Source organism: Agrilus planipennis, unplaced genomic scaffold (genome assembly GCF_000699045.2).
Source record: "Agrilus planipennis isolate EAB-ADULT unplaced genomic scaffold, Apla_2.0 scaffold257, whole genome shotgun sequence".
NCBI lineage: Eukaryota > Metazoa > Arthropoda > Insecta > Coleoptera > Buprestidae > Agrilus > Agrilus planipennis.
The window spans coordinates 124,604-148,824 of NW_020438985.1; the positions used below are offsets into that span (position 1 = coordinate 124,604).

Sequence of the window (24,221 nt, forward strand, 5' to 3'; positions counted from 1 at the left end):
TTCTTTTTGCGACCGTACTTTTATACGTTCTGACGCACATCTTGATGTGCGAGACATGCGGAGCTTTTACCATTTATCATGTTTAAATAACGAAAAAGAAAAGCAAATCCACTTACCTTATCACGTAGTTGACGCACACGACGCTCTGAGGTTTCTGCAGTTTATCATGAATCAGGGTGGCTTGGGTTAATACCCACACGTAACCGCCGGTTTTCGCCAAAAATCTGTATCTGCTGGTTTCACACTGACCTTTCGAAAATACTGTAACAAAAAGACACTATCAATAGTAAAAATTGTTAAAACTAAAAACTAAAAAAGAAATATAAAAAACTAATTACTGACACTTACAATTAGCCCCTTATGGTCGGGGGTACATCACACACGGGCGGAAAATTACAATTTGTATTCAAAGGCGCAAGTTTTTCTCTATAAACTTAATATTTTGACGACTATAATTTAACGCTGCACATTGTCGCTTTTGTGAAGTTCCGACAAGTTGCAAAAACGGATGTGAAAATGGGTGCGGAACTTCCGCAATTACGAAAATGAAAAAAGAAGTTTGTATGAGTAAAGAGAGGTAGAGGAAGACCTAAATTAAAATACTGTTAACTTTCGAGAAATGTAAAGATTACATCAGGACCGAAAATATTTTAAGTACGGAAACAGAAATGTAAATATAAATTTAATAGTTACTGTTTATATTTCACCACTGCTAAAAAATAGTTTTATACATATTCGAAGGATGTAGGACAGTGGCGTAAATGGGGTATGGAAGTAGGGGCGGTACGGCGGCACATTACCGCCACACAGGGCGGCAAAAGCTGTTTGTCCCGAGCGAGTGTTATCGGAAGTATATAAAAGTTAAGCGGTGATGTTTGAATCGCTATATGATGTCCGTCCTGGGCTACTACTAACGCTAGTTACACCACTGGTTTAGAGCAGCATTTTGTAATAATTATTATGAAATACAACATAAAAACGGACTCGTTGACTTTCGTTCCCATTATTATACTACGAATTTCATCTATAAAATAGATTTAATCGACCACAATGCTTGCTAATGTTTTCCTTTTCCGAATATATTGCCAAAAACTGTAGTAATAAACGTCACACGGACTTTTTACGATTTCCAACCCCCAAACGTCAAACTCTTTTTCTTCGGGATAATATTTTTCGTACAATTGCAGGGGTCTAATGGAATATCAATAGGTCACGCAGCACATGTGGATCATCGATTCCGATAACTATTCTACATTACTTGAAGAAACTCCAGAAAGTTGAATTCTGGCGATAGGCCGAAGCAGATTTTATTAGGATTGAACAGAATGTGGTAGCAACAACGAGATAAAAATACTTTAATGGTTTTAAAGATAGATCTCCTCTAAAATCTATAGGTGCCAAACTTGTATAACTTCGTAGAAGATTTATACAAGTATATATTTTTTTCTTTAAACTACGCTTTCAATCATACTTTACAGTATCTTTCATGTACTGTAAAAATAATGGATTCTTACTTAAAAAACGCTAAGAATTTACGCTAGAGATAATTTACAACATTACGTGAAATAAATAACCCATAGCGTTATTTACGATTTTCTTCACATTAAATTCTAAAATTGTTTTTAAGCCTTTTTAAAATGGCAGTTATTGCCACGGAATTTCTGAAAATAATTTTTTTATGTAATATGTAGAACATTTAACGCTTTGTGGAATTTTAGAAACACCTGTTGTGTACATAATACAACGTAAACTAAACAGAAATATCACTGTATTCTTCAGAAGTAAACAAGAGACACAATGGATTACGGAACTCACATCAGGTTTATCAAAAAATATGGTATGTACCTAGTATGAAATTTAATCTACGCGTACGAGTTATTAAAATTCATGAACACTAGAAAATTATAGGCATCTCCTAGATTTACCCAAAAGGGTGCAGAACGACCAAATTTTCGAATGGCAAATCGTAAATATTAGAAACGTTCTCGATAAGGGTTCGCGTGTACCTCTGGCAGTTTTATTACGCAAGGGGCTTTCGCTAAAACGACCATCAAGAATTACTACCAAGTACGGCGACCGAAACGAAAACGAAATTCATCGAGATTATCATATGGGGTGGATGACCCAAATGTGCATTACATATATTTAACCAGAGATGCCCAATTGAAATGTCTTGAATGTCAAGGCAGAATTTCCGACCTTAAATTTATTGTTTGCCAATTTGTACTAAGAACATTCAATGAATATCTTTAATTTTTATTCTGACATCTCCATTTACTGAAAATTTATTGTGGCATGAAGACTACATTAGAGTGCGCATTTGGGGCTTGGTCAGGTCAATTTTCGTTAAAAGCATACACTTTTATTAATTAGAAGATTGTCAAAAGTGTATATTTGGAGTACGGCTCTGTACTGCTGAAATCAAAATACCATGGATAGAAAAAGTTAGAAATGAGGATGTTCTGAATAAAAGGTAGGTGATTTTTGAGACACGACATATATTAAAGAACGTAACCACACTATGCGACCCGTTGGGGGGAGGGGGTCTTCAAAAATACCATGCTTGATCACAGGGTGGGTGGGGGGCTTAAGTTTTAGTCACGTAGTCAATACCTTCTAAGGAAACTTCGCACATTTCGAACTATATTCAAAACTCTCTGTTTGCAAAAACTGATTTAAAACCACATTTCTGAATTACTACGTGAAAACTATAGGGAGTGATGAGTCTTGACATACACTACATGTGGTCATCGAGAGGGGAAGGAAGGGTAAAAATGTAAAAAGTGGGTCACGTAGTATGGGTACGCTCCCTTAGAAGCCGAAACACGAGTAGAGAGGCAGAGGAAGAAAAGTTCCGACAGGCAACCCTTGTGATGAAAGCAGCAAAACTGCATTCAAATATTATTTACATTCAGATACTAATACATGTGTGGTACTGTGTCGACAAGAATTATTATTTTCAATCACTGTTTTGCCAAATACAAATTACTTTTTTTATTATCGCATTCGTTACAAATATTTTGTGCTAAATACAAAAATACTTTTTGGCATCATAAAATAACACCTGCTAGATGCTAACGTTTAATTTTTATTACTATTTTCTCAAAACCGGTATGGAATTTAGGGAAAAGCATTTATTTTGCCATCTAAAAACGACGCGAAGCATGTTGTTGGCGCCTTTAAGGGTTAAAGAACCGTATTTTTAGTATATATTATAAAGGAAACGTGTGGTTATGATAGATGCGATGTTTTCTTTTGGTACGATTCAGCGATGTGGAACGGTGCCAAATGTCTCTCGCTCTCTTTTCGACAAAACGAGATAATTAAAAGTTTTTTTCAGCTTTATCGCCTTATCAATAGGATTAGCAATGCATAGCGCCAAAACAACTTTACTACCCTCAGACATACAATTCATCAATATCAATTTTCGTTTCAAAGAACTCTTGTAACAATGTAAATTATATAAACGAATCTTCACGAATTCATTCCAAAAACTCCCTGCTATATAATAACGCCAGAAAAATACACATTTTTTTGAAAAAGGAACAGTAAATTTTTTTATATATTTGGGGAACTCTTCTTTTTTTCTTTTTGCGAAATTCTAATAATACAAATACTTTCACTTCTTTCACTTTTTCTTCAACTTTTACAATTACAAGAAACAGCCTGAATATTGTTTAAAAGTTCTTAAGTTATCTTAAAAGCCCTTCCAGTAATTAAAAGTGACTCAAGAAGAATATAGCATTAAATAAAGAAATGAATAACACCCCAGCTTTTAATATCAAATCATCAAATAAAAATAATATTAGGCTCTATCTCAATGGGGTAGTGACAAAATTCAGATACAATTTGATAAAACCAGATAGTTGTACCTTAATAAAGTTTATCAAGTCTGCTATACATCTATATATTCTTGAATATTGAATAGACGTCAATCACAATACACCCTGTATATGCTTAATGGTGAACAAAATAATAAACTTGTTTTATTTCTATTCAGTGAAATGGCTGGCGCCATCTGTTTCTATGAAACCAGCAACTGCTTTGTAAAGCTTCACGTAATAAGGTTGTCCATACCTCACGGCTTACGTTCGGCAACAGATGGTGCCACTTACAGGATACTTTTATAAAATTAATAACGAGCGGGAATTTACAAATATTACACGAATTAAATATATTAAGACTTGCAAAAGCAAAAGAAACCATTTTCACAGAATATTAAAATAAATTGAAGTCCAATATAACTATTTATCAATAGTTATAGTCAAAACGGCTTTCATTGCATTCCAGTTAATCATACCCTCCAAATACATCAAAAAGGGAATATACTACTAATTTTGGATAAACAGATTCCCGTTTTGTGATATTTACAATTAACGGCAACAACAATAAGAATAACGATAATGAAAGGTACTTTTATAGTTTTTGGCAACCCCTACAATGGCAATAAACTACTTATTACGAGAAATAATAAATGAAAATCCACGTATATTTATACAATAACATTTTATCTGTTATCTCACACCAGAAGAATTTACTTTAAACATTAATTCAGATTTATAAATATTTTAAAACAATTATTATCCTTAGTTTATACTGTACGTAAGGAGATAATTTAGCATGTAATAATTAGATTATATTGACGTTTTTCAAAAAGTAATTATTTTTAAAACTCCTTATCTATACTATATTACCTAAAAACTCAACAATTTAGCGTTTTATCTTCATCCACCAACAGACAATATTAGATTTTTTTAATTTGAGTTAAACAGATGATTTAGTAAAATTTCAACAGATTCACTAATACAACGCAGAATAAGAAATAATAAAAAGGGATTGCCCATAAAATACGTCACTCAAAATTTCACCTTTTTTTACCCCTCCCCTTCCTTTTGTTACACTTTCAGCGACCCCCTTAACAAATATTCTACTCTATAATCGATTCCTTATAATTAAAAATAGCAATGAGAATGACTTTCTATCGTGATAAAAAATTTTAAGAATTGTCAAGTTAAAAAAAACATTGAACGTCATATTTCCTTAGACTTCCTTCCCCTTTGTAGTATTTCGTTAGGCTAAGCAATACACCACCCTCCCACAACTTTATCAGCGAACGTATTATGTAAACGACCCCTAACAAGAAAGCAAATTACTTACGGCTTTTGTAGGCAGAACAGATTCCATCGCTATCCAAGGCATGATGATAATGGTAGATAGATTTGCCAATCAAATCTTTTGGGTTATACCCCAAAAAGTCCACCATTCTGTAACAAAAATAAAATATGTAGATACCGGAATGTTTTGTTTACTTCTGATGATTTTTCATTTTATGCATGATATTTTTTTAATATATTAACAACATTCTTTTCTACCCAATGAGTTATTATTTTTAAATTGCTTCATCTAATGCAACTATACTCAACGGTTAAGGATTTGCAGAACGCAAGTAACACAACACAGGAATAAAACATATTCCCAGCTAATACTGGTACGATTAGGAAAGTATCAAATATATCGTGGCTTGCAGCAAAGGAGCAACAATAGCGGCGAAATATGAATTTTTAAGGTCAATATACATTCACTTCTATAAGCGAAACCTTAGTTTGTTCACGATATACGGTGGCCTAGAATAATTAGTATGCTGTTCACATTATGCCGGTTTACCGTTGTAATGCCCTTATTATCGAGTGTGTACTGTAATATAAGGGCACCTGACATATTCGAAACCTATAAGGCGCCATAAATTTTCACGCAAACAATTTTACTTTGATTAAAAGGTAAAAAACAGTTTAGTCATTCAATCAGCTACCACGTCACAATTTATGAAAAACACTGTACATACTAACTTTTGCAAAAAAATATATTATCAAATTAGCAACTCGGCTCATTAGCGACCTTTGCCTGTTGAATGACCAATATATAAAAAAAAAAAAACATTGAAAAGAGTTAATACGCCTAACTGCAGTTATGCAAATTATTAAATAACAGCAAACGTTTAATGAACTTTACAATTAAACGTGATAATGTGTGCATAGACCAGGCAATGATTAACCAACCTGTTTAAAATTGCATTTATTATCGCTATTAATAATACTAAGGAGTAAAAATCAACGATTCAATTCCTGTATGTTCAGCGTAAGAGCGTATTACTGACAAGATTAAGGTCACTGACAATCAAACAAACACGAGTCTTAAGAGAAGTGAAAGACCAAGGCTTTTCTGATCTTTGGGAGAAACTGCAGTCAGTAATTACCAGATGTCAAGAAATACTTTTTTTATATTTTTGACTACGCGATAAGCCATACACGTGTCGATTACTGAAGATATGTTTATTCCTGCATTGAGAAAGAGTAATTAATTTATAATCAATTATTTTTCATTATCAAAGACAACTGTTGATCCCGCTAAAAGAACAAAATTAACTGAATTTTAAAAAATGTAGTCAATTGAAAAACTAAAATCACAAATGCGTCACGAGTTTCTTCTGCACATTACACCGCTTACGTTTATTTATTTTATTCATTTAATACAAAATTGAATCTTTATTACATAACGTGTAATTGCAGAAAATTGTTTCTGTGTACTTTTTGTATAATATGCTGCGGTTAATGTTTATTAATTGATCATTAAAGACCTCTTTGTATAAGCTCGTAATTTACAATGGTACAAAAAAGATAATTGACGGGCTAGGTAATACAATACAAAAAGAAATCAAGCACCATACGAAATGACTCTTTCCTTTTTTTTTATTTGTAATTAAGCGTTAATTGACTAGCAACATTCCTATTGATAATAATTTTATTTCAGCTACTTACATATCATCAGCGTAGGTGAACTTCATGTCCAAACCGTGTTTAGTCAAAAACGTATTTTTGCCCAGAGGAGCCTCGATGTTTGATGGATGTGGAATGGGCTGGCCAACAACAGCCAAACATCGTTGTTGACTGGAAGAATTTGATTTGGACTCGGTATCATTTTTTCCCTTTAACGCTTTATTGCGTTGAAGGAAATGACCGGTAAAATGAATGACCTGCAACAAAAATAACAACCATTTTTATAAGGAAATATATTATAATAGAAATTTCAAAGTTTAATGTAAAAAAAACGAATAAACCAAAAAATTTCTGATTATTTTAATTACCTTGTATGTGGCTGACTTGAGATTAACGGATCTGCCCTTGCTAGTCAATGTACACTTTAATCTGACGAAAAACGATCTCGATTCCTCCGAGTCATCAGACGTACGGGCAGAAAGGATTTCTTTGAACTCCTCATGATCACAAGGGTGACTATATTCGTATAAATTCTGCCCCATGAGATCAACCTGCAATTAACAATAAACATAAATAAAAACCGAAAGTTAAATAAGTTTTGTAATGTAAATTAAACGATGTTTCAATTTTAATTCTTGTGGAATACATATATGTAGTACAAAACTCTAATATAAATATAATGTTATTTTTAGTTTAGCTAATAAAGGTTCAAATATGTATTTAAGAACACCCGGAGAATCCCCATTTCAAATGCTAATCATTTTGGTAAGGAACCACCAAAAGCTTTCATAATTAAAGGTAAAATGTACCCATTTATCGTGTTTTGTTAACTTTTAAGTAAACAATATACAAAAAATTTAATAGAATGTAAGGTAAATCTAACTATGTTCTATGCGGATCTAAAACAAAACTAGATACAATTTATAAAGGAAAGATCACGTTTGACTGTAAAACGGAACTTCTAATATAAAAGGCACAAGGCTATATAAAAAATTCACAGACTTTTTACAATTCGGTAGATAACGTTCGCTCGATTTGAATAAAGATACAAACAATATTATAGAAAAGATGACCATGAAAATGTAATGCACTTTTTATGCTGACACCACGATTTAAGTCGTTCTAAAAGACAAAACTTTAAGAAAATAATGTATTTATATTGTACTAGAAGAAAAGAAGATAGTACTTGGTTAAGTCCGATTTTCTTTATTTCCTATCTACAAAACTGTCTTTCCAACTTAGCAATTTGATACCAGATATTTAATGATTCCAGTGATCCTACTAAATTCGTTTGTGATACTAAAGGAAGTACTACAAAATTAGTACTGACGGATTCTGTTATTACGAACGAATGCACTTAAAATAAGGCAATTTTCGTTATAAATTTTTCAAACAATGCCGCCTTTAACTGCACTTATGTACAGTAAATTCTTTTTAAATGAATACGTAAGTTCTTTCATTTCTCTTTATTTTTGTTCTTAGTATAACTTTCAAATTTCATATTTGCTATAATATGACGCAAATTCGTCCCAAATTCCAACCAAATACCTTAAATAACGTTTTAATACATGCATTAGAAAAATTACTTTTGAATGTGTTATTCACAAACACATATGCGATAAGACGAGGTCGTTCAATTATTTATCTATTTCCAATTAGTTAAGCTTTACTACAACAATAATAAATAAAGATATGTTTAATTGTACGCAAGCTAAAATTAAAATAAACCAGTTTTACTGGACAGTGTTTTTTCCAATGGAATCCTTTCTGTGTCATCATACTTTGAAATTTTACATATCGAATTTCTTAAATGTCATGAAATTTTAAGAACACGGGGGATTTTCTATAACTTTGTGTATATTGAAGAAAACTACTTTCTACTTTCTTGGAAAATCTAAGCATTCCTGTTCCGTGAATAAATATGATTCCTTCAATTTTAAGAAGTCAGCAATGTTGGTAATAAAAATAATTTGTAATATTTAATTAATTTGCTTTGTCATAAAATATATGCATTACGTTCAAGAAGGTACTCAACATAATTTGCATGTAGTTGAATGATTTTAATTAAACACACACGTCCAATTCATACGATTAACTAAAGTATGTAGTCATAACCGTAAGATTCTTTTTAGTACAAGTGCAACATTATTTACTTTTACGTAATATGTATTTACATAATTACTATCTCTAGACATGAAGTTTAGGTTAATAGACTCAAAAAATTATAAGCTGGCATTGTTTATAACTTTTAGTTGATAGACGATAATTATTAATCAAGTGGCGCTATAAATGAAGCGAATATAACTTTAACTTGGTTTTCACTAAATTAAGTACAAGTAGTATTATTAAAATATATTTCCAGCAATACGGAAAAATTTTATATTCAAAAATATCACACGGCTTTAACCTTGGGACGAATGTTATAAAGAAAACTTCGGGCAAAAAATGAAGAAAAATATGAAACATGTTGCAAATCGTGTTGCGAAAATTATATAAAAACTCACCTGTGTAATGCCAAGGTACTCGGCGACATTTTCTGATGAATATATTATATCACCGTCGGTGGATAGAACGAATAAAAAACCGTCGAGGGACTTTAAAAAAATGTCCTCGCTGGCTGACAAATCGTCCTCTTTTTTTAAAATCTGAGGAACTGAAACAAATGAGAAAACTATTATGAAAGTGTCAAAAGATCATTATTTAAGGCTCTTTTTAAACAACTTCTAGCAAATCTACAAAAAATAATACATGTTTATCTTACAAAAGGCATCGTTCATCAAAGTAACGTAATGCATATGCGTTCAACTGACTTTTACTCGAATTTAAAATTAATGACAAATGGAAACAAATTTTTCGTACAGAATTAAAAACAATTGCAATTATTCAGATAATCAAAATTCATCTGGCATACATATGCTAGCTTACGGTTCTTGAACCCTCTAAAACAATAAATGTGGTTTATGTAATAACCATTCTAAACGCCTTGGGGTCAATTTATCACGAGATATAAGATGGTAAATAGTATAATATAAATAGTTTGGTGTACATAAAAATTATAATTCCAAAGAATAAGCAATTGTACAAACAATTACAGAACAATCTAAGAAATTAATGGTAAGTTACATTATTAATATTTAAGAAGGCAACTAAAAATGATAAATACGATTAGACACTTATATTTATCTACGGATTTTGAAAACGTGATTATTTTTCCAATTAATCCAATTTTACTAGAGAGCAGGAGTGGTTAGCATATGACGTCACTATTAGGGACGGACTTAGGTCGCTAACCAATTAAATATTTATGGAAAATGTACCGCATTGCAGTATTATATGTTTTCATATGTGGGTCCGAATCTATAACAAAGAGCAGCACGCATTTCAGATCTTACCCCATAAAATTTTAATCATCGGCCTAAGTATGGACCTTATCTAATAACTTCAGCTCCTTATTAATTATAACAGTTCACAGGGAGGTTACACGTGTGTACTAATAAATACCGTAAAATTATTATCTTTCATTTAAGATTTTTCACGGAAATTATTAATCTGTTAATAACAAGTGAATTTACAATAATCATAATAATATGCAGCAGGCTCGTTCCTGACCCCAGAGTTACAACGTATCGGTAAACAAAAAGAACATTGCAATTCCAAATGGCACAAGGCTATGCTTTCATTGCAGGAGCAGCAAAGTAATTTCGTATTCTGCACATCATGACAATACGTCAACTTTCTAATTTGCATATTAAATTTCCATTATTTTATTGGAACACGCAGTGGACTACTATCAAAGCCGAATATGTATTTATCGATTTTTTATGAAACAACAACAACAATAATAATTTAAATGTACTGACTTCTAATAATTTACCAATATGCACAAACTTAAGCTAAAAAGGTAACAACAAATTCATGAGATGTGTACAATGAGAAAGGCCACAAGGAAATGACGGGGTTGGCGTATCTCATCAAGTAATTTTTAAATCAACCCCCAACTTACCACACTTTTTACAGATGGAATATTTTTCTTTTTAATTCAAACGGGACCGACTTTGAGATAAAAAAAAAGAATAATTAAATCGGTTAACAATCAACGAACAAGTCACAAAAGAAAACTTCGGACTTCGTTTTAATTCTATCAATAAATAAATAGGTACTTTTAATATTAAATAACGGAATTAACTTTAAATCACATTGTTGCTTATCTATTATAAATCGCATATCTATAAATATCAATCAATATGATATCGTGTAAATATTTTTCAGTTATAAGAAGGTTCCATTTATATCTAGTAAAAATGCATGATTATCATGTTTGAAGTAACTGATTGTAACACATGTGTTCATTTGTATTAAAAAATAAAATAACTCGGATTCGTTGAAGTGGAAAAAGGTGATAGATGCATGATTATGTACTAACAGTAACTAGACAATATCAAACAATCAAATGTGTACCTTTTTAAAGTGGTCTCTAAATATAGATAGACGTCAGTGTTAAGGCAATTAAACTTTCGAAAGCTATTTTCTTAAGGAAGCCATACATTAGTAGTATGCCACTTTAAATATTTGTCTAGTGTTTAAACTTTTGCTCTGCGAAAAATTGCAAATTAAGTTTTGTTTAATTAACGGCAGCGAGAGAGAAATTTGACAATGAAGCCAATAATGACACTACAGACTTGTTTGTACAAATTGTTCAATATGCCAGTATAAGTTTTATTACATTTTATGAAAAAAAAAAAAAAATAAATAACAAGTGCTACTTTAGTAAAAGAAAAAAGCTCAGCAAGCTTTTAGTCAGAGTTCGTGTACAAAAGTTCCATGTCATGTGCCTACAAGTTAATCTATACCAAAATCTACGTGTACTTAACTATTCGTTGTATCCCTTCTTCAACTTCAATTTCTCCTATCGTGATGATGACAAATCGTAACTATTTTGAATGCTAAGTGCAAAAAAAATGCACTAACCAAGATGACGAGATGATACATAAGGCATATTTAATTTAACTTTAATAAATTACTAAGTTCGTAGGTCGGTAGAACACCTTCACAGGCATAAAGGTATAGTTAGAGACATATTAGAGGCAGAAACAGGAGTAGAAGTAGACCTAGATTAGATTACTGTTCGCAAAGGATCTGGGTTGTTCTAGTTTTAGGGAAATGCGAAGATTAGCGCAGGATAGGAAAGAGAGGAGATGCGTGTGCGACCAGTCTTAGAACTGACGACCTTATGATGATGATAAATTACCTGTAGTCTTTCGATCCTAGTAAGTGTAGCACCTTTCTAAGAAACAGTAGCAAACAACATAAACCTTATTTTGAAAATCATTAGCAGATGAAATTATTTGTTTCAAATTTAATTTAAATGGATAGGTTATTTAGCATATACCTAATTATGTCAATCAACAGGAAACTGTTCGTCAATATGTCGATGTGACGAAAATGTGTATGGGTCTTCATAGTTCATATGTCATTCTTTTTAACATTTTTAACTAAGCAAACAAAAAACAAATAAACAAACTGTCGTTTTCATTCAACTACAAGGTGACGGTTTAAGTGCCGGCCTCGTTTGTGTTCTTGTTGGAAAACCGCGAACGAAATCCGTTAGGTTCGTTGAAGTTTTACTGTTTTTGAACGTAAAACATCGCATAAAAACTGCAATAAACAATACAACAAACAAAAATTGTCGTATAAGCAATTTGTCCGGGAAATGACTAAGGAAAACCGAAATAATAGAAGAAAACGTTTTACGTTAACTAAAATTACAATAGTTATTACGTTCTATTTACGCATACGTATACGTATTTCATTGAAAACTTTTGTATCGAAACATCATAAAATAAACGGTATGTAATGAATTTTTTAAAGTATCTATGTCACTGATTAGCTGAATCCGAAATATCTTCTAACACCACTTTCTCCATTTTCTATCAAGTGACTTAGTAGCGCTACATCAAACCCACCAAATTAAAATAATTTCTACTAGAGATGCATCGAACAGTGATTTTACCCGAATAACCGGGTACCCACCCAGCATTAACTATGCAGAACTACTACGGGCAATGGTTTATGTCTTCGTTCTCTTTAAAAAAAAACTTTTGGTTATTTCATTCCCACCAGCCACTAGTGCTGGTGGACGGGCAGTCCCTCCGGACTACACCGGAAGACCCTCTTCAGCCTCCTTTCAGGAATCGTGGGAATGGGTGGATGGTGGTTCGGGTGAGAAAGATGAGGCGGATGAAATGAAGACAGAAGAGAATGAAAGATTATCTGTGGAATATTAGTGCCCCAGTATTTGCCTAAGTGATCCAAGACAACCACAGAAAAACTTGGACAAAGGCAAACGGACCCGAATGCTAAGCAATGGTCTAAAGCTCCAGGTCATGCCGCTCGGTGTCTTCGTTCTGGTGAGCTTTGCATTAAATACCATCCTCAACAACGTCCCAAACCACACTAAGTCGGTCCCACTCAAATCGTTTAAATAATCAACCAATAAAATTTTAATTTTTGATTGGCGGATCAACGAGAGGGTTGAATTGAAACCGTTGAAACGAGCCATTAATAAATTATCATTAATTAAAGCCTGATTATATCAACAGGCGACAAAAATTGTAACAGTTCGGTCATACTGATGTATTCTAGTTCACGAGAAAAAGTAAACACAAGAACTATATCGAAATAATCAATAATTTAGCATAGTAATCAATAAATAATATGAATCAGAAGAAACGACCTATCCCAAAACAATCTTAATTGGCTATTTTCAATAGGCAAGTTTAGATTATTATTGCTGGTGTTGATTTCTTTTTTTTTCTCTGGAAAATCGTCCAGCACTGCCGAGTACTCGACGTCATTATCCGGCAGGATCATAAAACCGGATCCATATTTAATATCTAGATAGATGTAGATAGTTTAACACACAAAGGATGTTCTTCCAAATTTCATCTTCAGTGGTATCGATGCCGATTAAACAGACCTCAGTTATACTTTGCGATTAATGAACTCATCGATTATATATTATGAAATGTTCCTCGTTATAAAATGAAAACTCCAAATGCTTTATTAATTATAATTACTCGTAATTTATAAAAATTCAGAATGTTCACAGGAGGAAAAATTCTAATAATTTCACGTATCTTATATTTGTTGATAAAAGTAAAAAAAATCAGAATACCTTACTATTTTAATTTACGAGATATGTGCTTATATCTCTGCTCTTACAAAGCCTCTTAATCATTATGAATTTACGAAAAAAAATCTACAATATCTAAATTATTATGTACTGAACTTACCGAGTTTAACCATTTCGCGTACTCTTAGATAAGAGATAGCGAGTCGCATAACGGAAGCTTTATCCAACTGCGATATCTGATCCTTTGTTAAAGGCAAAGCGTTTGCAAGGTCTGTGAAAATTTCTGTTTCGCGAGATCGACGACAACGGGCCGCATCTCTCGATTTTTCTTTCCTTTTTTCATTATTCCTGAAACAAGAGAAAGAACGTGAATACACAACTAAACTAAATATTGAAAATTTGATAGAATTATCGACATTCAATACTCATCCAAAAGACTTAAACATTAGCGCCAATAAACATGTTTTGCGCCACTGAACAGAAGTTTTTACGAAATAAACTATCAGATCAATTTGAAAGAACAAACAGGAAGAAAAAACTGGCGGTAAACAGATACTATCAACATCGTTATTATCATAATATACCAGTTTTATATCTTTTTTGGGTGGAAAACAAATTAAACTTAATGTAGAAAAATTGTATTACATTTCGAGACGAAAACAAACTTTTTTATGAGCTAAGCATTTTATTACTTTCACGTGCTCGAAACTCCTTAAGCAGTTTAGGGTTCTGAACAACTAAATTTTGGAACTTTTGGTAACATCAAAACAAGTTTGTCAACAGGAAAATCGTCTTCAAACGCGGAACGCTAAAGTGAATTAGAATAAAGAATTTTGGTGTTAAAGATAGATCAAAGATCATTCGTACATTTTGATAACAAAAGTAAAAAAAATTTCGAAGCATATCAAAACTGAAATGGGAGATAATGAAGACGTGTCAGACAGTCATTTGTCACAACTCATAATACAACATTAATAAACACTTTATACCTAGTCGTAAACAATAATATTCTTACAGTTAGAACAATTCCTTTAGTACTTTTCGTGTACTTCATTAATCAAGTTTGACATTCGTACAATTATTTACAAGTTAATGCATATATTAAACCATTTTTCCAGCGGGAACCCATAAATGCAACCAGTTGAGCTTGAGTTAGAGAAAATTCAACTTTTAGCGTTATACTTTTAAATTTATATCTCGAAGACATCGCTTACAGTTTCAAAGTTTTAAACACTTTTAGAAAACATAAATTTAACTGCATCAGCGATTCTTGAACTTTATTAAGATTAACCAAATATTAATAGATACCGAAGGTGTCGAAATATTCTACGTTCAAAAGGAAAGCGAAACTAAAATTAAATTAAATTTTCAATAAACCTGTCAATTAGAAATATGAAATTTGCTTTTGAATTCTTATAGACAACCTACAAATAAAATAAATATTTTCGTAATGATGGAGCTAATCTATATTGACTAAAGATTGGAAAATTACTATTAACGTCAATTAATATAGGCTCTTTCTTCTATTCCTAATAATAATATACGTATGTTTACTTTTTCTATAGTTTACGATTACCCAAAAGGCATATTAATTGGTGGATAGGTACAATAACAGTTTTAAACAGAATTTAATAGCAACAGGAAGATTTAGTAACGGATATGACAACATTCCGTCGTCAATTGCATTGGATTTCTTCAGGGATAATCTGAAATCCATATTCTTCCCAATTCATCTTCATCCACAAATGTTAATTAAATATATCAAAATAAAGACAAAATTACTATGACTTATTTTAAATCCTAACTAATATTATAAATGCAAATGAGAGTTCATTTGCTACCATTTTGTGATCATCTTGAAATTTTGTACACATTGTCAGAGGTACCTTTTATCCAGAAAAAAAATACAGTTCCCGAGGGATAGAAAGAAATTAGTTTAATGTGGTCGTCAATGACCTTTCCACATGTTTAAGACATGAACACGAGCAAAGCCACGGGGTAAAACCTAGTATTTTATAAATTTTATCAAACCATGAAAGAATTCATATATGTACAGAAAACTGTTCAAACTCTTTTCGTTTATACAGATCTAATGTTGTATTTAGTGGAAATTTATCTCTTATAAATTCTCCCAACAGGAAAAAGCAAATTTACGCTAGTATGAAATGTTATCTATCTCAGCGGAAAATTATAATGAACCTTTCGGTTAAAAATGGAAACATTAAGTACACAAAATTTCGACTACTTGGAGACTCCACTTTTAATATAAGGTAAGTACCTAATTTTCTGTACCTCAACATGGGCAAACATTTTATTAATCCACTTTAAGAATAGACTTTTAATCCGATGTTTTGGGCCTGATTTGCCTTTTTTCATTTAAAATGGAGATTAGGTATTCTCAAACTTCAAATAGAATATATAAAAACATGTAATTATTGAAATTAGAAATTTTTAATGATCGTAAGGCATAGGAATTCCGTGCATACTTTTTCAAGAAAAGGATAATTTTTTTTAAACATTTAACATTTTTATTGCCAACATTGAAAAAATAAACAAAAAAGTAAACAACATGAATAACAATGTAATACATATAATTTTTCAGTTTCACTTGAACAGCGACAACAAATAGGTACCTGATTACTCCAACATCTGGGCGAGTATTTATCATCATAATACAATTTCTCGCAAAACCGTAATCATAAGATGAATTCATGATCGGATTGCAATCGCAGTATAAAAATCTTTCACTTAAGACCAGTTACTAATTGAACGATTAATTAATTGACGAATTATTTTTAAGTAACACTTGACGATAACGAATTTTTATCTACGAACAGACGTATATTACGAATAATTCACTTAAACAAATTATGCACCACCACCACCGATCGGCCACTCACTGACTTCATTGGTTATGTTCACTTTCCGAAAATCAGAAGTCAACTAAGAATTTGGTAAACAAATTATACGAGTTCGAACATAAATGTTCGTCAATACAATACAAAAACAAACACAAAATATACAAATAACTGTACGTAAATAATCTGATGCTATTAGTCGCTCTATTGTGACCAGCGAGTAGTGGGTTCTTTCTGTTAGTTATAAACTTGTTGGATCGGACAGGGTCATTTAGATAACTGATGGTCTTAACATTTGTATGTTTGTACGTATACAACTCTGTGCTCTGTCACCATCCGCGATGTGATAACAACAGTCTGTAGGCGTTCGTTTTGGTCGATACATTCGAGCAATTTTCATTGGTAACGTAAGGTATGTACTACCTACGTAGGTAGAATGAAAGAGTGGCTATGACGCGGAAAAACGGAATTGGACTGCGAATTTACAAAAGGAAAAACGAAACGATGGGTATGATTTCTTTCCGCTATAATTAGATCACAGGACGGGACGTATATTAATACTACACCCGGCAAAATTGTTACAAGATCAAAAAATTGTCAAAAGTTGACATATTTACAGTAAGGATCGCAGCCACAACGGTATCACACGGACTTTACAATTCCACACGTGAATCACTACAATATACTTAAAGAAACTAAATACAAAATGAATATATACCAAATTAATTTCATCTGTAGTCGTGGTGCAAGTTGTTTTTATTCATTTTTACCTTTATAAAAATTAATTTCAAATTTTGTCATGTGTATTTGTGCCATATAGCCATAATATAAAAAGGACACAGTTATTTTAGAGGCTCGCCCGCCTGTAATTTATCTTTCGTATAACTTTAGGAAGCCAAAAACTGAGCAATGTTGTTTTTTTCAAAACATTTGCTCATTTAGAAAAGCCATAGTTGAAACGTACATAAAATTTTGCTTCTATGTCCATTATTAGTGCTAAAAGTACGCTATATTCCAAGCAGTCATCATCATAAGGTCGTCAGTCCTAAGACTGGTTGGACACGCACATCCACTCTTCCCTATCTTGACCTAATTTTCGCATTTCCCTAAATCTAGAACATCCCACATCCTTATCTATTTACCAACAGTAATCTAATCTTGGTCTACCACTACCCCTCCTAACTCCCGATTCTGCCCTTAATATGTCTCTGACTAGACTTTCATGCCTGGGAAGGTATCCTACCAACCTATCTCGCCTATTTCTTATTGACTTCCATAGAGTCCTTTGTTCTCCTATTCTTTCTAATACCTCTTCATTTTTAGCCTCCTCTATCCACACATTTGGAACGCTTCTAAACTTTTCTTAAACTTCTTTAACTTAAAACCATTGACCAATTATTTTGCCGGACCACTTTTGTTTCAACAATAATATAATTAAGCCTGACAAAATTGAAAATTGGAATACCTATGGTGACAGAAATAGACTTTTTTGGGCTTTCTGTATACAATAACTCATCCGAAGAAATTTCTTTGGGTACCCATAGTATTAACAGTTGAAGTAATAAAAATAGAAAGTAGTAAAAATGTTAAGTATTATCGACTAACTAATAAACTTAATAGATAACACGTACAATAACACTAAACTCTCTACTGTTTAAACGTGGTTGTTATAACTATGTTTTAATTTGGTGAATAGCAAACGTTATGTACCGTAATCATGTTCCTCATTAATTTCATTAATTGACCACGAGCCCTGACTAGTTAAAATGCTAAAAATACATAGGTACATGCTTTTCGTAACCGTATTAAACGACAATAGGTTTTTATTACAGTTCTTTTATTTTATTTTTTTTTTTTGTTTAAGATGTACTGTTGTTGTTGAGCAGTGCAAATTATGTTCGAATCGAGTCGAAATAATTGAAATTTTAACCGTTTAAAACTAAATTTTATTCGCCTTAAAAATAAAAAGTTGCACAATTATCAAATTTTGTAGTAAACATAAATAAATAAATAAATTTACAGTTTTTCTGCAGCATTTTGCACAAGGCAATGGCCAATTATTGTAATAAATAGATTAAAAATGACTGAAGAAAAATGAGGACAAAAGGATAGATCAATTTACAAGTACTTTGTTATGTCAAATTGTAACAGGGTTAACGGCTTGGAAGGTCAAACTAGTAGTTGACTGTGAGATTAGAGACTTAATCAGGAATATAGTAAAGCATTTCATTATTTATCTATCAAATACAAAAACACAAATAAGTACAAATTATTATTATGGTTATTACTGAATTCTCTTAAATTAAGCCTTTCATTATGTAACAAATGGCTTGATATTAATGTTTTTAAAAATATTTATGCAATGACCGTCACCTACTGAGGTTTATCCACAGTTATTATGATGATAGTTTTGTAGTCGGAGACATTTCTAAAAAAAATTGCCTTTACTCAAATTACGTCAGTAACAGACGACTAATAAGTCATCATTTGTTTGTATAATGACCTAGTTTTTATTCAACTCCTACATGAAAATAAGCATTGTGTTAACGATGAACTTTATTACTGTACACAACATGGTCCGCGGTTTTCAATATCAAACGCGTTTTCAAATTTTTGCTGTTTAATTTCTTGGTAAAAGTTGAGTTTACAATCTCCATGAAGATAGCAATGCAAGATTAAATTTGAAACGTAACTAACCTTTCCAAGGATAACGTTGGCAGGAGTAGGAAATAACTTTTTAAAAATGGAAACGGTATTGACAAAACAGTATTCTATAAAAGTTAATAACAGCAAAACAGAAATACTGGTATGCAAGGGAAGAAAACGTAGGGAAAGAGCGAATTTAAACATAGGTGACGGAAAATGACTGTGACTGATTTTACGGTCAGCGATGAAAGGAGTAGAGCTATAAAATAGACGATAGCCAGGATAGAACTGCATTCAACAAAAGGAGTCACTTCTATGCTCGCGAACGGTTGTACTCTACTACTATTATATGCTACCTTTAATTTTTGTGGCAATTTGTCGACTTTTATAAGACATTAAGAAGATGTCTCACAAGGTAAACTACCTAGGATTAAAATTTTGTAGCAAATAGTGCTTAATCCTTATAAATTATAACTACGTTACTTACTTCTCAGTAAATAGTGAGAGATATAATAGATTATTCATAGACACACACATACACATGTGCCACTACAGTTTTATGGATATAAGAAGTTATTACATAGGTAACAGAACAGCGAAGAATTAAGGATATTTACCTGTGAATTATAATACTTTAAATTTACAATAATGGTTTACTACAGGTATTAGAAGATGAAGCGTTTCACTGATAAGGCCCAATTGCGCATTAGGGAGAAGGGTAAACACTAATTTACTTCATGTTAGTTCAGTTATAACATTCAACATTTCATTAATTTATTCCATTTTTCTGTTTTCAACTTTAACTTCTATACAAAGAATTTCATACCATATTCAGTTATATATATCATCATCATAAGGTCGTCAGTCTTAAGACTGGTTGGACACGCACTTCCACTCTTTCCTATCCTGAGCTAATCTTCGCATTTCCCTAAAACTAGAACTCCTATATCCTTAACTATTTACAAACAGTAATCTAATCTAGGTCTACCACTACCCCTTTTAACTCCTGTTTCTGCCTCTAATATGTCTCTGACTAGACCTTCATGCCTGAGAGATGTTCTACCACCTTATCTCTTCTATCAGTCCCCTGTTCTCCTATTCTTTCTAATACCTCTTCATTTCTAACCTTCTCTATCCACGGTATCCTCATCATTTCGAAAGCTTCTAACCTTTTGTTTTCCGCCGTAAATTTTGCAAATTTGATCAGACTATGTCCGATATTTATATAATAAAATTGCTGCAATAAAAAAATCAGTTATCCTTTTTAAAACTCTTAATAGCTTCCGCTATAACACTAAACTGCGTAATGAAGATGATAGCCTAGCATCAATCCATGTCCTTTGAATTAATTCCACTTTAGTTGGCCTCTTCATATAAGTATGTATTATGCATTAAATATGACCCACAAAACAAACGTAACCACTCCATACATACGTCAGTCTTAACACACTTAGCACCGACAGAAAATGCATCGTCAACTGTAGCGACCTTCGAAGTAGAAATTTATGTGAGAATTCGTCAGAAGCTTCACTTCTCATTCTGATGTCTTTAATCTTTAACATTTGGGGTTAAGTCCAACTGCAATAACATTCACATACCGATATCATAACACAACCAGAAAGTACAAAAAAGAATAAGAATGTGTCACTTCTTTTATTAAAGTGAAACTTCTTTATCGACGATAGGACGGAAATTTACTAGGGTATAAAACAGAGAAAAGTGTAACATCACACCTCACAGCGTCACGCATCACGTGTGACCTCTGGTGGATATGTCCAAATTGAGTCATTTTATCAGGCTTCAGATGCTAACCTGTTAGTAGGTAGCAACCGCTAATCCGAAAATTTCCAGCAAATCACACCTACACATATGTATTGCATATGCGTTTCTGTTTGTTTTGATTTGTAACAAAACTAAGCCAATACTTCGTCTTAGTCTGATCGAAATAAAGTTCTATTTTGCTGCTGTTTGGTAATTAGTTAATGCAATAGTTTAAGCCAATTTCGTTTAAATACTGTATTATATACAATCCAAAGAAGTTTCACTTCTTACGCGTGTACACTAATACAAGCTTAATTTTGGAATTCAGTACCTAAAAATTTAATTACTTCTGAAAGACCAACATCGAACTTTATTATGTTTTAATCTTTTTTAAACAATAATGACCCGTGTTTTTAATTAATTTTACCAGCTTTAATTTAACCACACTGGCACATCAAGGACCATAATAAATTGAGAACGGCTGCAATTGTATCCTGACTCACCATTTCACCGTCTTCGATACGCATAAAAAGATTTTGACCCGATATTGAATGAGTTCTGGTAGTTTCACCGTTATACGAGAAAGTTATTCGATTTTAAATTACGAAATGTGAGCATGTTACATTATCGAAATTCCTGAGCGGCCAGTTTTTCGCCGCTGATGATGATCTACTTAACAACAGTTCTTCTTTTAGGTCAAAGAATGATAAATGAGACTGTCTACTCGATTTTATACAAATAGTGATGCTTATGTCTAGAGTATTGTTGGTTGGGGAGAAACATCAGTTGAGACACACATGTGAAGTGAAATTTTACTGCCCTAGCATTTGCCTAAATGAAGAAATCGAATACGACGCAGTTTCTCATTATCCTTACATTAGTACAATTTATATTTTATATTAGCTGCTGCTTTTTATTAGTCCAGCCATTTCAGCTTATCGTCTATAACATGTAATTCCTAGCAACACCGAGTTTCTTATCAGTCAGCGACAACTCCTGCTGTTGTTTATCAGAAATTTTTACTATTTTATCAAAACTTACATAAAGTCCTCTATATCCATTGCATCCACAAAGCGGCATGTATTTAAACAACCGTTAGCGTAAAAGCTATAGCAATCGTTATAATCCCAATCCTCTATCGTTTGACAGGGTAAATTTAACTTAGAAAGTAATCCGTTTGGGTTAATCCTGTTATTATTTTGACTAATTCCATTTTGATTTATCATGGTGGAAGGACACTCGGAAGAATTGTAGCATATTGCCGGTGGTTGCGCAACAAAAGGATTCGCATTCGGAATTTCCGTGAAGGCATTGTCGTTATTTACTAAAGAAACTTCGTCAAAAATTGAAGGAATTAAAGAGTCCGAATATAAATCGGAAGGTACTAAATCAGGGGTGTGTTCGTTGGAAAATGTGTTAAGGACATTGTCGATTGGGTAATCGTATATACAAGGATGTATTTCGGGAACAACAATGGGATCAGGTGGTTGGGAGAAAGTTGATTCCGGAACTTTTTCACGCACATTTTCATTAACTGCAAAGCTATAGTCACACAAGTCACTACAAATGCGATTGTCGTAATAATTACTTTTGGTTATTAATCGGCCGTAACCAATTCCTTGATGCACCCGCGCCACGCTCATATTGCTCGAAGCTTTCCATTGATTTGCTACAATGACGCCGAGGAACTGATGAGCTTGTTTCAGGCTACGATGGCAACATTTTCTACATTATCTAATCAGAAAAGAGGTGTTTTACGTTATTTTATTCGTATCTGGCCTTGAGGTGAGTATCACAGATACATTGTTTCGAAAATTTTGTCATTTCTACTTGTTGCAAGCGTAAAACGATTAGCATAAATGAAACTACCTTACATTCAAATAATGGTAAAGAAAAACACCAACTTTTAAAATAATTTTAACATAATCAATTAAATCTTAACTAGAATTGTACAGAGAAGGATCGAAAAAAGGGCGGAAGAATTATTAGGGGAAGATCAATTTGGGTTTAGAAGAAATAGAGGAACGCGGGAGGCCATTCTAGCTTTACGGGTAACAATAGAGAAAACGATAGAGCAAGGAAAGAGCGCGTACAAAGGATTTGTAGATTTAGAAAAACCTTTTGACAATGTACTTAAAAATTTAGGGATGAGTTTGATTGAGATAGGTTGGTAGGACACTTTCTCAGGCTTAAAGATGTAGTCAGAGACATATTAGAGACACAAACGGGAGTTAGGAGGGCTAGAGGTAGACCTAGATTACATCACTGTTTGCAAATAGTTAAGGATATGATGCTCTAGTTTTAGGGAAATGCGAAGGTTAGCTCAGGATAGGAAGGAGTGGAGATGAGCGTCCAACCAGTCTTAAGACTGATGACCTTTTGATGATGATGATGATGATGTTGATAATCAATTTCTCAATTTTCTTAAGCATCAACATCCACTTCTTACCCAGAATGAAAAGACGTGTCTGTCAATATCCACATACATATATATTAAAAACTGAAACGTCTTTCACTGTTACACTATTATAAGATTATGGCTTTACAAAACGTATGACGAAACGTCAAAAATAACCGCAAAAAAAAACATTTATGCACCGAAGTTCCACTAAATGAGTAACCCGAATAGATAGTAGTTGTATTAGACATCCGTATCCACAACTGCAGGAATGAACAGAAGTTAAATTGTTTAAAATCCGCCTCCTCATCCAAATCCGCACATTCATTCTAACGAGGATATTTAACGAATACATGTTGTACAACAATGCTACAACAATAAATACAATATGTTGAATGTTAAAATAGGTTTCCTACCAATAACAAAAACTTTCGCACCCTCATCTGTAACCGCTAAAGCATAGACGTTACAACCCTAAAACCAAAGATGGTCAATCCGTGGTTTACAAAGCAACAATCAGACCCTTTAATAATTGTACCATCAGGCACAAAACTTTTCTGAAATTATAATTTAAGGATAAACTCAATCCACTTGAATAAAACAGTGCATAGCAAAGAATCACGAGAAAACTGTTAATCCCTACTTATCCGTAA

At 32.5% G+C, this 24,221-nt stretch overlaps 1 protein-coding gene across 1 annotated transcript; it reads right to left on the reverse strand.

Annotated features, from left to right (window-relative positions):
- Nucleotides 1–92: 92 nt before the first annotated feature.
- Nucleotides 93–22,856, reverse strand: LOC108740955 (protein similar). The gene is made up of 7 exons (XM_025975615.1): nt 22,212–22,856; nt 14,066–14,253; nt 9,278–9,426; nt 7,142–7,324; nt 6,816–7,030; nt 5,158–5,264; nt 93–261 (listed from the first exon to the last, which is right to left on the reverse strand). The coding sequence occupies exons 1-7, from the start codon at nt 22,811–22,813 to the stop codon at nt 113–115; spliced, it is 1,593 nt and encodes a 530-aa protein (XP_025831400.1). The 5' UTR covers nt 22,814–22,856; the 3' UTR covers nt 93–112.
- Between the last annotated feature and the right edge of the window lie 1,365 nt (nt 22,857–24,221).

Bases quoted from the DNA above. Each gene is read 5' to 3' on its own strand.
- LOC108740955 (XM_025975615.1), bottom strand. From the start codon at position 22,813: ATGAGCGTGGCGCGGGTGCATCAAGGAATTGGTTACGGCCGATTAATA. The intron at 7,325-9,277 runs GTGAGTTTTTAT...TGTTAATTGCAG, and splicing joins AGTACCTTGGCATTACACAG to GTTGATCTCATGGGGCAGAA. The intron at 7,031-7,141 runs GTAATTAAAATA...TTTTTGTTGCAG, and splicing joins TCAAGTCAGCCACATACAAG to GTCATTCATTTTACCGGTCA.